Source organism: Taeniopygia guttata, chromosome 1, assembly GCF_048771995.1.
Source record: "Taeniopygia guttata chromosome 1, bTaeGut7.mat, whole genome shotgun sequence".
NCBI classification, from domain to species: Eukaryota; Metazoa; Chordata; class Aves; order Passeriformes; family Estrildidae; genus Taeniopygia; species Taeniopygia guttata.
Genome location: NC_133024.1, coordinates 112,053,056 through 112,065,486, shown reverse-complemented (window position 1 = coordinate 112,065,486; position 12,431 = coordinate 112,053,056). Strand labels below are relative to the sequence as shown.

Genomic DNA, 12,431 nt, shown 5'->3' with positions numbered 1-12,431 from the left:
TTCCTCCAAGGGTTGCACATTAACTCTATCGCTATCTGGTTTCCCTTTTTGCATACAGTTTTTGACCAACTTTTCTAGTTTTAAACTGCCTCATAATAATAGAACTGAGGTTGGAAGGTTCCTCTGGAAGTCACCAGTCCAACCCCCTTTCCAAAGCAAGTTTAATTGCATCAAGTTGCTCAGGGATGCGTCAAGTGAAGTCTTAAAGATTTCCACATTTGGAGATCCCACAGACTGGGCCCCAGTTTCAATATTTGACCAGGATCTCATGGTAACTTTTTTCCCTAGTTGATCAGAATTTCCCATATGAAAAATTCCCTGTCCTTGTGCATAGGCACTTCCTCATCATTTCCCATATCAAGAAATCCTGATCCTTAACCTCAGCACTCTCCCGCTTCTTTAGGAGATACTTTTTACCTGTTCTGGGATCAAAGTTTCCCAGGCTGACTTACCTGTGTGTCACAGTGACCTTTTCCAGACACTTTCTGACATCTAAATTTTATTTCATCTAATCCCATTGATTCTTTCTTAAGCATAGTACTGACCTGAATGCAACAAGAGGTTGGTGGTTGTTTCTAGTGAGATTATTTGTCTTTTTTCTTCAGAAAACCCCCAATTTTCCTTTTTTTTGTTGCACTTGAAAGGCCCTGGCAGTGCACATGTACAGCCCAAGGCTGGAAGTGCTGGAGCAGCCTCCTGAGGAAGGAGTTAAGTTCAGCAGAAACTGAACCAGCCTGATTTTTCTGCTAGCATTCAAACTGTGTTCCATGGGGGAAAATCCCCCTGCCAGGATGGGGCAGCAGTGACAGCACTTCCCTGAGACCTGGGCAGGATGAGCATCCTGCCAGTACAGTGGGAATCACCACTCTTAGAAGGAATCTGGCCACCATGGGACCATTACAGGTGGTCTTGAGAAGCCAGATCCTTCAAGCAGTTGGACATGGATGTGGTGGAAATTGGGGAGAAGCAAGAATGTAGGCTATGGGTTAGCACAAAGGATAATTTTTCCTACTTAAATTCTGGTATATTCTGTGTCTTATATTTGAAGAATGAAGGATCCATGAAGTCTCATATTTCTGTATTTTTCCCCTACATTTTCAGAATAAAAAAGAGAAAGTTTTGCCTAATTATGCCTGTAGAATACTACAGACACAACAATTAAACAGTGTGAAATTGGATCCTTGCTTGCCCTTTATCTTGGCCAGAGAACAGACTGCAGTAGAGAATCTTTTCCATTTTTCACACATTAATCATATTTGTAGTTTGAAACATCCCAGGCAAATACTGTCCTTAGGGCTCAATATATTTAAAGAGAAAATGTCTTTTGTTCTATACAGAGGCAGCAGAAGTTTTTAAAGCTTCTGCCTTTGCAAAGCAAACTGAACAGTGCAAGAGGCAGCAAATCTTCATTTTATAATATGTTGGGGTTGTATAAGTGTTATGTTTGTAATAAAAATATGCACAATACTACCAACAGAGTTAATTATTTTTCCTGCTGGCAGCTTAAACACCAAAGCAACGTTCTTGTGTAAAGGACTGTTAACCTGTCTAAAGTCTATTGTATGGACTTGTTCTCAGCAATAAAATACAATCTGCAAAGAATGCAGCCTCCCCATAAATTTACCTTTATCCCTGTCCTTTTCTCTTTCTTCTCACTGATGCCTGAAAACTGAGTTTGCCTTTCTGCTTGAATAGCAGACTTTCAGCAAAGTTATTTTGCAGCCAGGGCTGTGACTGATGGATGAAGTTTTTAGGGCTCCATACCTGCAGCTACAGCACTTGCTACTTATGGTGACAGAGGAGATGATAAAGACACAGGCCTTTTATTTATTCTCCTCCTCACCCTAATTTAAGACTCTCCCTCTGTCAGCTGCTTGTCTCTGCCAGCAGTGAATCAAACAAGAACGTCCCTGGATATATTAAGTGTATCTGCACAGCAGTGTTGGCATTTGAGCAGCTCTGCAGCAGGCTTGTTTCACTGCAAAGCAGCTCTGAATAAAACAGCTTTTTAGCTCACAGTCCATTTCAGAATAAAAGATAACAAAGCATTTTGTTAGAAATAAAGCTGAGGGAGTGTGTCCTATATTAAATATGTCCTGAGGGCTTGTATATGTTTAAAAATGTCAAACTTGGCTTCTGGAAACTGAGCCCCCAGTGTGATCCCTGCCTCACTCAGCACACAGGGCTGCTACAGAAGATCTCTGCAAGCCACAGATCCTGCTGATCTGCAGAACAATGGCACAGGGATTCATAGTTACATATTGAACATATTTACACATATATCTGTGTGTGCCTATATATATTTCTATGTACACACATCTGCATGAAGGTAACAGCAGGATCATGGAATCACAGAATGGTTTGGGCTGGAAGGGACAGGGACACCTTTCAGAACAATCCATGTGCACATCAGCAATTAATAAAATGTACAAACACCTGCATGTGCCTCTACCTGGAGCTAAGGTAAGGTTCCATGATGGTTCACACACACCCCTGCACAATGAGCACCACAAAAATACAGCAGCAAGATCCTGTCCAGGCCAAGAGCAGCAAAAACAAAGCATCTGTTCTTGTCATTGTCCATCTCTGAGGTGCTCCAAAAGGTAACCACAAAATAGGAAGTTTTGTGTGTGAGAGACTCACATGGTAGAGAATAATATTTTTAGCTGAGGATGTTTATCTTCTTGGGGATGTAAATATAGGAAAAAATGTTGCTAGCAAAGCCCCAGGAAGAAGCACTGCAGCTTTGTGCATGGAAAGTATCTGGAGAAGGCAGCAGCACCATCTGGTGTTCTCTCCAAGCCCCAGAGAAGTTCCTGATCTCCATTCAGAGCTGTCCTCTAAACTCTGACCTCTTTAACCCACTGAGTGCCAAAGAAATGTATGAACTGTAATGCAAAATCTCCAGCTACTTTACATTTAATTGTGTGCTAAAGATGGTTTGGTTGCTACAATTATGAAATTAATGGATTTAGGAGACAGCAATCCCAAAAAATTAATCAGAGAATCACACAATGGTTTTGGGCTGGAAGGGATCTAAAACACCACCTTGTTCCAACCCCCGGACTTGGGGACAGGGAAATTTCCACATGCCTGAAGCACTTTTGGAAATTTCTGGAACAATATTTTCCTTGCCAATCAAACCAAGATTGCATTTTTTATCTTCAGTGGGAAGCATTGCTTAAAACTGAAATCCAAACCTTGGATATAACCTAAATGCAAACCTCAGATATAAAATGAATGAGTATTCTTTTCAATCCACATGAAAATAAATATACATGGGTATGTAAAGAGAGCAATTGGCCCTTGTGTTTAAAGATTGCTGAATTTCTTTGTGATTCAGACAGGAAGAAAGATAACCTGATACTCCATTCAAATTTCCTCCTGTCACTTTCTCAGCAAGTAAAAACACATAGAGCTAGATTGGGCAAATATTCCAGGCATAAATAAGCCTATTCACAAGCAAATATGTTTGTTTGTAAGTCATTATGTTCCTTCACACATGAATACTCAAGGCAAAAAGGCAGGAACTTTGATGGAAACAGGGTAAATGAATACACGCCTCCAGCTGCAGCTGGTCCTGGAAAATGTAACTTGTTACATTCTAAACTAACCATACCTTGCAAAATACTCCACTTCAAGTGAAAATTTTGAAATTATTTGTGAGCTAATGCTCTGCAATAGCTTTTAAACAAAAATTTGGTAGGCGGGATAAACCAAAGTCAACTCTCACTTCTCTCTGTAGCTCCAGGATCTCCCTTTGGCCTTGCTCAGGGCGAGCAAAGGGCAGGAGAGGAAGCAGCAGGGAGAAGATCAAGGACTGGAATCTGCAAATGCTGTGTGTCAGCCCTACAGAGAGGGGCTGTGGCACTTACTGTGGGGTAGGGGTGGGAGCAGAACACGGTGTATTTCCGGATGATGCCGTTCAGCTTCAGGGGAGGCAGCCAGGACACAAAAACCGTGGAGGCTGAGGCAGCAGCTGCTTTAACTCCAGCAGGAGGACCTGGAACTGGAGAAGTAAAGTGTGTTAGAGTGGCCCAAGGTGTCGGAATCTGTGGGTATTGGTGATTCTGAGATTGTAGAAAGTCTCTGTCTTTCTGCCCCGTTGCCAAAGAAGAAGCCATAATTCGTCTGTGCTGGTTTCAAGGTTGTTTATTCTGTTTATCTCTAACATGTTCTGCTGCCCTGCCGCAGCTCTGTCCTGCAGGGCAGCGTGTGGGGCTCTGCCCTCAGTGGGATGGTACAAACATTAAATACCAGAAACTACCTGGGCTGGATTTACAATAACGTGCCAATATCTGTCACCTACGTTGGACAGTGTGTCCCCAGCCTGAACCAACAGAAAAATGCCAACACCACAGTGAAACATGGAGGGCATGAAGAAGGAGGAAAAGGACAAGACACACCCAATTTCCTTCATCTTGTCCCCTCCGAACCCCTAATCTAGAAATCTAAAATTTTACTTTTGCACCCGTGTCACACTTAATTATTACTCTTATCAAACGCTCAAAGCTTGTAATTCATCCTGTAAGATTGAAAACTCCTCTCCATGGACAGAGATCACAGACAGTGTCTCTGGGGGCTCTGTGCAGGGGGGTTCCTGACCCCTGCCAGGGTCCCAGACCTGCCAGGGCAGCCAGAGGGAAGCCCTGGACTCCCACACCAAGGCAGATATTCAATCATCCCAGTGGGACAGAGGAGTAAAGAGGAAAAGGGGAGTGTGCTGCTTTGGTGGCTGCACCCCCATGGACTGAGATGGACATTATGTGTTAGGGAGCAGCCTCCACGCTGCCCATGCCAGGGAGAAGGTTTGGAGGATGTGACTCCATCGTTAAGAGGGGAGAAACTCTTCTTCAGAGGGTCCCAAAGCAGAACCTGCCACTGCTGATTAAACTTTTGTGAAGTATCCCCTCCAGCCTGCATAAATCATTGAATGAACCCAACAATTGTTTGGTTTGGGAGGGAACTTAAATATCTTCCAAACCCCTGTCATGGGCAGAGATATCTTCCCCTAGACCAGGTTCCTCAGAGCTCCAGCCATCCTGGCCTTGGACACTTCCAGGGATGGGGCATCCACTGAGAAACCTGTGTCAGGGCTCACCAGCCTCAAAGTAAAGAATTTCTTCCCCAGATCCAACCTAAATTTCCCCTTTCTGTTTGAATCCAAATGCACACGTGAAAATATCTTGTCTGTGGTGACAGAAATTGCCAAACACCACCTTATTATAAATGGCCAGCTTTGAACACACAACCTATGCCAAAGTGCTATAAATAATGCACATGTGGACAGTTTAATGGACATCCAGAGCAGAGCTGTGAATTTAATGAAGTAGAGGGTAAATTAGCAGTTTGCACTGCCTGATGTGACCCACGGCCAGCAAGTGCCACCGTGTGTGAGCAGACATCTCCCCCCAAAAAATCCTTGCCCCTTGCCCTGCCCTCAGCAGCTCAGACCTCTCTCTGGCACTGCAGTATATCTATTTCTCTAATTACAGCAGCTATCTACACAATACATAATAACACAAAGTTATCACAGAGAAAGAGCTAAAACCCCCCAAACCTCCTGTCTAAAACCAGTGAAAAAAGCTTCTTTTTGGAAATGCTAAAATCTTGCTGTGTAATCTTAACTACATCCCTTTGCAGCCTTGCATTTTGGGAAGTGTTTTGATTTCATGAGCATATGCTGTTTTTTAAACACACATTACACTGTACGGTGCTCTCCAGCTTTGGAAACACTTTTTTACTAATGTGCAAAATTGCTAGATTTATTTTCCTGCATGCTGGAATATCACATTGCACATAATCATGTACACAAACAAAAGAAGGACTACACTTAATATCATAATAAATGGGTTTAAAAATTCCTGAAAAACATGCCTTGTGTCAAAATATTTGAAAATACATTTTAAAAACTGTGAAAATAAATAATTTGAAAGATATTATACCACTGTGTGTGGTCCTTATTTATGTCAAATTATTAAAATTGGTATAGTGTATTGATAATTGCTACATAGGTTATCAAAGACAAAATGAAACAATTTTCTGGACTTTGTTCTCTACAGAACTACTGCTTCATGAGGAATCTCATATTTTTGTCTGATTTCAAGTAAAACTACTCAAATGTTAAAGTTTCTAGTGCAATTGCCATTGCAATGCTTGATCATCTTTCTTTACTTTCACAGAAAACAGTTATTGTGCAGTAGAGGTACAAGATCTGTAGTCCAGCAAGCTGATAAATTCTGAATCTTTGTTTTACTTCAATTAAGCAAGCAGATATTATTCTGCTACAAAACTTTACCCATAAAGAGAAGTCATCCAGTGTGGGATCTAAATTTGCTCATCTTTTGTGTAAAAACCATGTCAGGAGACCCTCAATTTTATATCTGCATAGGTGGTCCTGGAAGATGTGAGAAAACTGACAGACACCACTTAGTGCAATGTCTCTGGATGCGAATTTTCTATTTATAGTGTGCTGAGAGAGCTAATTAGGCATCAAGTGAGAACGTCATGATGATAATTGCATGCAAACCCAGCCCCTCGCTGCAAAGGGGCTAATTCAGTTAGCAGCTCTAGCCAATGCAGAGTAAATATTGATGCTTGACAGCATCCAACTTGTTATTTATACCCAGCTCATTAGAAATGCTATTTTCTCCTGCTGCTGAGGAGTGAAAGTTGGCTCTCCAGGGTAATTATCTAACCCACAGGAGGATTCCCTTATGGATAGCAATGTTTTCTGGAAATCACTGCAAATAGATGGATGAGCTTAATGCAATTTATTGTTAAATTAGGGTGTGATCTATAGGGATAGGTTCTGATGGTAATTGGTTGTGGTGGTGTGTTTTTCTTTAAATTGATATTTGTTCAGTGTCTGTTCATCCCCCCTCCCCAATCTCCTCCCCTCCCCAGTTTTCAATATTCTCAAGCTCTTCTCTAACCCCCTCCTCTCCAAGTTGTCAATCCTCCCTTTCCCTGCCCCTTCCCCCAGAACATTCTCTGCCATTCCTTCTAGCCCCTTCCCCTTCTTCCAGAGCGTTCCCTGTCCATTTAGTGAGACTCAACACCCCATTGGTTATTTTGTGTTATTCCACGCCCCTGTTTCCTCTGATAGGTTTGTGATATGTTAGTCCCACCTTAAACTCCTCCCCTGCTCTACCCTTATTGGTTGCTGTTCTTGTTGCCCTGATTTTTAAGATATTCTAAAGCCTTCTGAGTTTACATTCTTGTAGAGAACTTTTTCACGCAACTTTCTGTAAACAATCTAATGTTTACCATTCCTCCATAGAGGCGGAGAAACTTGATGTACTAGTAGTTTGTCCAATGTCATTGGAGAGGTGGCACATTCACCCTCTGATCCACTGTCACTTTTGGAAAAGTACAAAGAAACTCAGGAAGCCATATAGTGGAATTTTCAAACCAAGGACCCCTCCACCTCACTGGGTTGGAATCAGGCAGCAGTTTTTGCAGTGTTGCCAAAGTTATTCTGAATATTCATTTATTAGTCCTCTTTTTGCTGTGCTGCTGGGTTGTGCACGTGAAAGCTGCGTGCCATTCCATAGTGTGTGTGGAAGTGTTTACATTTCCTTGGTAGGAATCCTGCAGAATCTCATCTGGTGCTCCACAGACCCCCACTGTTCTCTGTTCAGAGGGTGAAGTCATTGGTAAAACCCATCCCCTGCACTTATTAAGAGTTATCTCAGCATTAGCTGAAGCATTTCTTACTAAACCAGGTTCCTTGGGCATCTGAAGAAGTTGTGGCTGGGGAATGTGGTGCCCGCCCGATCCTGGAGAGGAAAATCCTGAGCCTTGCCAAGCAAACTAAAGGTATTTTCCCTCATTGTGTTGCATCCCCAGCCTTTCAGGCTTCAGTCATTATAAACCAGCAGTATCAGGAGACCCAAGCTGCCTTATTGAATTCTCCCTGGACCTTTATTTAGCACACTGACTCCCACAGCTCCCAGAAAGACAAACTGATTTTGCACAAATGCCTTAGATCCCTTTTTTTTTCCCCCCCATGGTCACTGGGGTAAAACTATGGTGAGAAGCTGAGGACTGCTTCTAAACAACTTTGCAGCCTTCCAGGGAGCAGATTTGGCAAATTTAAGATCAAAGATGGCCTCATTCTCCAGCTAGCAAGGCTTTGAAAAACACGAAAATAGCATCCTGCTTTCATGTGGAGGAGAACACTTTGTATTCCTGACAGTGCAAGTGAAACGCTAAAGCAGAGCAGGCAATTATCCTGATACAACAGGGCTGGGAAACAGCATTTAGATGTGCCAGATAATGGGGAGGAGCTCCAGGAATTTTCTTATTCTCCTTTTCATAAGCAGAGAGATTATCACCATTTTTCTTCACAGTACAGAGCAGCAGGGAGGCAAATGCACAGACTGTGGTGCATTTAAGAGTGATATAGCAAATAAATGCAAATCTGAGCCTTGTTCTGTAACAGGGTTTTAATTCTGCACAACACAGGACTATTCCATTGCTGGCTGCACTTACAAAAACCAAAATAAACTCAACCCCTGACTGCTGTATGTTTGTTCATGTAGATATTCCACCCACAATGCAGATCTATGCCAGCCAAAACACATCCACACGTGAATTTACTCTGAACTGACCTCATATTAAGCACACCATCTCTATCAAATCCTGCCAGTTTCCCAAGGAGAACATTTACTATTCTGTGCCTTTTGCTTCTAAGTCAAAAAGATAAAATTGGAGATCTTTACCACTAGAAAAATGAGCATTAAAGGGTCATCAAGGGCAATTTTTCATCACAGAGCCCAGTCACCCTCATCAGCTGAAAAAACCCAAGCAGAGCATGCACCTGACTGGATTTCTGCTTAATCATTTCAGAATAAATGTAAAGCTTGCCAGATGCTGTCTGTGCCTCTCATGCCAATGGTCAGGAAGCTTGGTGTCCAGGGAGAGGATGAAAACCTCTCTGGATTCAGGCAGAGGGATTTGGTACTGTTTTCCTTTCCTTCCTGCTGCAGCTTTTGCCTGGCTCTGAATGCCAGAGGGCTGGAAGCACAGCACTGCTGCAAAAATCCTCCTGTGTCACAGCCAGGCCAGATGCCACCTCTGACGGACACCCAAACCAAATTCCCAGCTGCAGGAAGCTTTCCTGGGATGGGGGATCTGTGTCCTGCCATGGTCTGCTCAGGGTCAGGGCACTGCTGTGTCACGTTCCAGGCTTGTTCAGGCAGCAAATTCCTTATTTCAACCGTAGTTTGCTCATGTTGCATTTGAAGCACAGGAGCAGAGAGGGAATTTGTCACACACACTCCCTCTTGCTGCAAAACAGAGAAGCCTTACAAACTGCATTTTGATCACAGCAGGGGAAAGGATTGGAAGAGCTGCTTTAATTTTTAATGGTTTATTAAATCAAGTCTCCAGGTGAAGAGAATGATCAGCTTATTAGAAACTATTATAAAGTGGAAAAAGTAATGGAAAAAACCAGAAAGAATTTTTAGAAATTGGATATTTCTTCTTGGCTTATTTTTTCTACCAGGAGGAACTCCAAAGAGAGCAGCATTTTTTTCCTGAAGTCAGCTTTCAGGAAAGGAGGGGGGAAAAGCTAGATAAAACCCTTAAATATGATCAAATTGAAAGGAAAGCTCATTTCTTGAAGGCTCATTTCCTATTATTTGCTCGAGTTGTTCCCATTTCCTTTGCTGATCAGCAGCAGTGTCTGACCTCTGGTGTTTAAAATCAGTATCAAACATTACAAGAAATCAAAGTATCAACACATTCCATCCAGGATTCACTTGCTGGGTTACCCTTAGAGATTTCAAGCCTGCTGAAGAAATTTTGGGTTGATGTCTCTGGCTGAACATCAACAGAGAAGCCACAGGAGGTTCTGACTGGCTTTTCCAGCAGCAGTGGAAAATGCTGCACCATCGATTTTACAAAGAAAAGTTTCCTCTCATGTAAAAAAATGAAAAAAAGAGAAAGGAATTAATGATCAGATATGGCCTCATAGAAATAATGATGTGGAGGGCTTGGCAGCCACTTAAAAATATCCCAGATTTCCAGATTTTATTAGAGGAAGGTGGAATATCTTGTGTCATGATTGTAGCCAGAGAAGGTCTGGGAGCAGAGATAGAAAGTTTCCAGTTCTAAGCTCTGTTAGGATTCCAATTAATTTATTTCATATGCCAAGGGAGTGCTTAAACTCACTTCAGGGCAGAATCTTTTAAGTGCACTGGAATTAGTCCTACTGAATAATCCTCCACAGAACACTTTTCCTTAGAAAATGACAGTAGAAATGTCCCTTCTTCTGAGGAATGAGGCACCTGTTTGGTGCACAGAGTTTGCCAGTGTGAATGCTCTTTTCCTCTTTAACTTCTACACCCTTCAGGATGTTTAGATCCAGGATTTTGGGTTTAGCTGATACTTAACTGCAAGTTTCTGTATATTCCACTCAAAACCTTTCCTGCCCTTAGTAAAAAGTTGTGAAGCTGAAGCTGAATATGGTATAATTGTATTTTTTGGAACACCTTTCCATTTAGTTTTCTGGACAAAAGATTAAATGAATGGAACCACTGTGAGGCATCAGAAAATCTCTGGAAATTTTCATCAGGCTGTTTCAGGGTGAGTAATTGCTGAGCTGCCAGGAGGATTAAAGGTGAGAGAAGAGCCTTTGCACAGCTGCCAAACACAGTCTGAGGCAATGTGCTCCCCTCCTCTGGGCCTGTCTGATCCCAGGGATGGACACAGCAAAACAGCCACCACCAAGAGCTGGGATGACCATATGAAGAAGAGATGGGCTAGGAGGAAAAAAGAAGACAAAGACAATGAAGGAGATGATGGAGGAGATGGAGAAGGAGGAGGAGGTTCAGAAGGAGGAGGAGAAGGAAGAGAAGGAGGAGGAGAAGGAGAAGAATGAGAAAGAGGAGGAGAAGAAGAAATGTTTGAGGCTTCTGACATGAACCAGATGTCCCCAAGACCAGCCTGTCCCCAAGCTCCTGGAGCAGTGTGGGACATTACTCCTGGCTCCTGGTGCCTTAAATCCCATTCCCAAGGCTCAGGGCTGAGAGCCTTTGTGTTCAGAGAGAATTCAGGGAAGGTTTGCTATGCTGGGATCTACTTTACAAAAAGTAACTTGCAAATGCTGCATGTGTTTTGCAGTTCTCTTACATTTTAGATTTTACATTTTAGATTTATTTTTAATTCAAATAAATCCATCTACTTCGAAGCACTAGGTGTCCCAAGAGCATCTGAGTCAGGACCTGGGTGCTCCAAAGTAACTGTTAAAGGACTTTATGCTGATATCAGAATGTTCAGTGTTTGAGACACACAAGTCGAGAGCTGAGCAATTCTAATTTACTGCATCCCCTGGATGCAGCTACAGCTGGGGCCAGGTGACCTCACAATGTATGTAAATTTTGGAATGAGTCCCTTAATATTTAATTGGAAAAAAATTAATAACTTTATTAACATAATTTTTATTGGAAAAAAACACAGAATTCATCAAATCAGTTAATTTACTGGATCTGCTCTTTTGTCACTTTTGTAAATCTCATTACAAATAAAAAAATTGGCATGTATATTCATATATTCATAAGTGACCAATTAAGTGAATAAATAAGAAGGGGAAATCTATTGAGTAATTTCCCTGAAAACATATTGTATAACTCACAGGAGAATTTACAAATTAAACATTATTCAAGTAACCTAATTGAGAATACTGTGGCCATTTTTATCTGTACCATAAAAAGTTTTTATCCAGTTCTTCAAAAGCATTTAGGGGATCATAAAATACATTTGTACATCTCATAGCATTTCCAAGGCATTAAAAAAGGTTAGGGACAAAACCTGCCCTGAATTTGGAATTTTAGTGCTCCACAAATAGATCAGTGCATGGCATCCTACTGACGTGACCTGAAGTGATTATAATAGTTACAATTACAATAAAGCGATTATGGAATCTCACGTGTCGGTGTATGATTAAAAGTTTCTTCAACTTTCAGCATTGGGAATCGAATTTTCCATGCTTTGGTCTAGGAACAAAGGTAAGACATTTTTGTTCTTTATTTTGCTTTTAAGAGAAGAGGTATTTGGAGGGTGTATGTGTATGTGTATGTGTATGTGTATGTGTATGTGTATGTGTATGTGTATGTGTATGTGTATGTGTATGTGTATGTGTATGTGTATGTGTATGTGTATGTGTATGTGTAGTGAAAAAAATATTCTTAGTGGGATCCAAGTAATAATAAAATTATGTTCCAGAACAGTCTCTTCTCCTTTTCCCATTTTCATAGAATATCAGAATGGTTTGGGCTGGGACCTTAAAGCTCATCCAGTGCCACCCCTGCCATGGCAGGGACACCTTCCACTGTCCCAGGCTGCTCCAGCCCCAGTGTCCAACCTGGCCTTGGGCACTGCCAGGGATCCAGGGGCAGCCACAGCTGCTCTGGGAAACCTCTGCC

General features: G+C 42.0%; 1 protein-coding gene across 3 annotated transcripts in view; it reads right to left on the bottom strand.

Moving 5' to 3' along the window:
• The window catches only part of DSCAM (DS cell adhesion molecule), a 462,695-nt gene that overhangs the window by 73,241 nt on the left and 377,023 nt on the right, over positions 1 to 12,431 (bottom strand). For all 3 annotated transcript variants that reach the window (XR_012058288.1, XM_030283877.4, XM_072935734.1), the window contains exon 20: positions 3,876 to 4,009. Coding sequence is in view for 2 of the 3 variants with exons in the window: in XM_030283877.4 (XP_030139737.1) it covers positions 3,876 to 4,009 (134 nt within the window). In the remaining variant the exon portion in view is untranslated. The remainder of the gene's footprint in view (positions 1 to 3,875; positions 4,010 to 12,431) is intronic.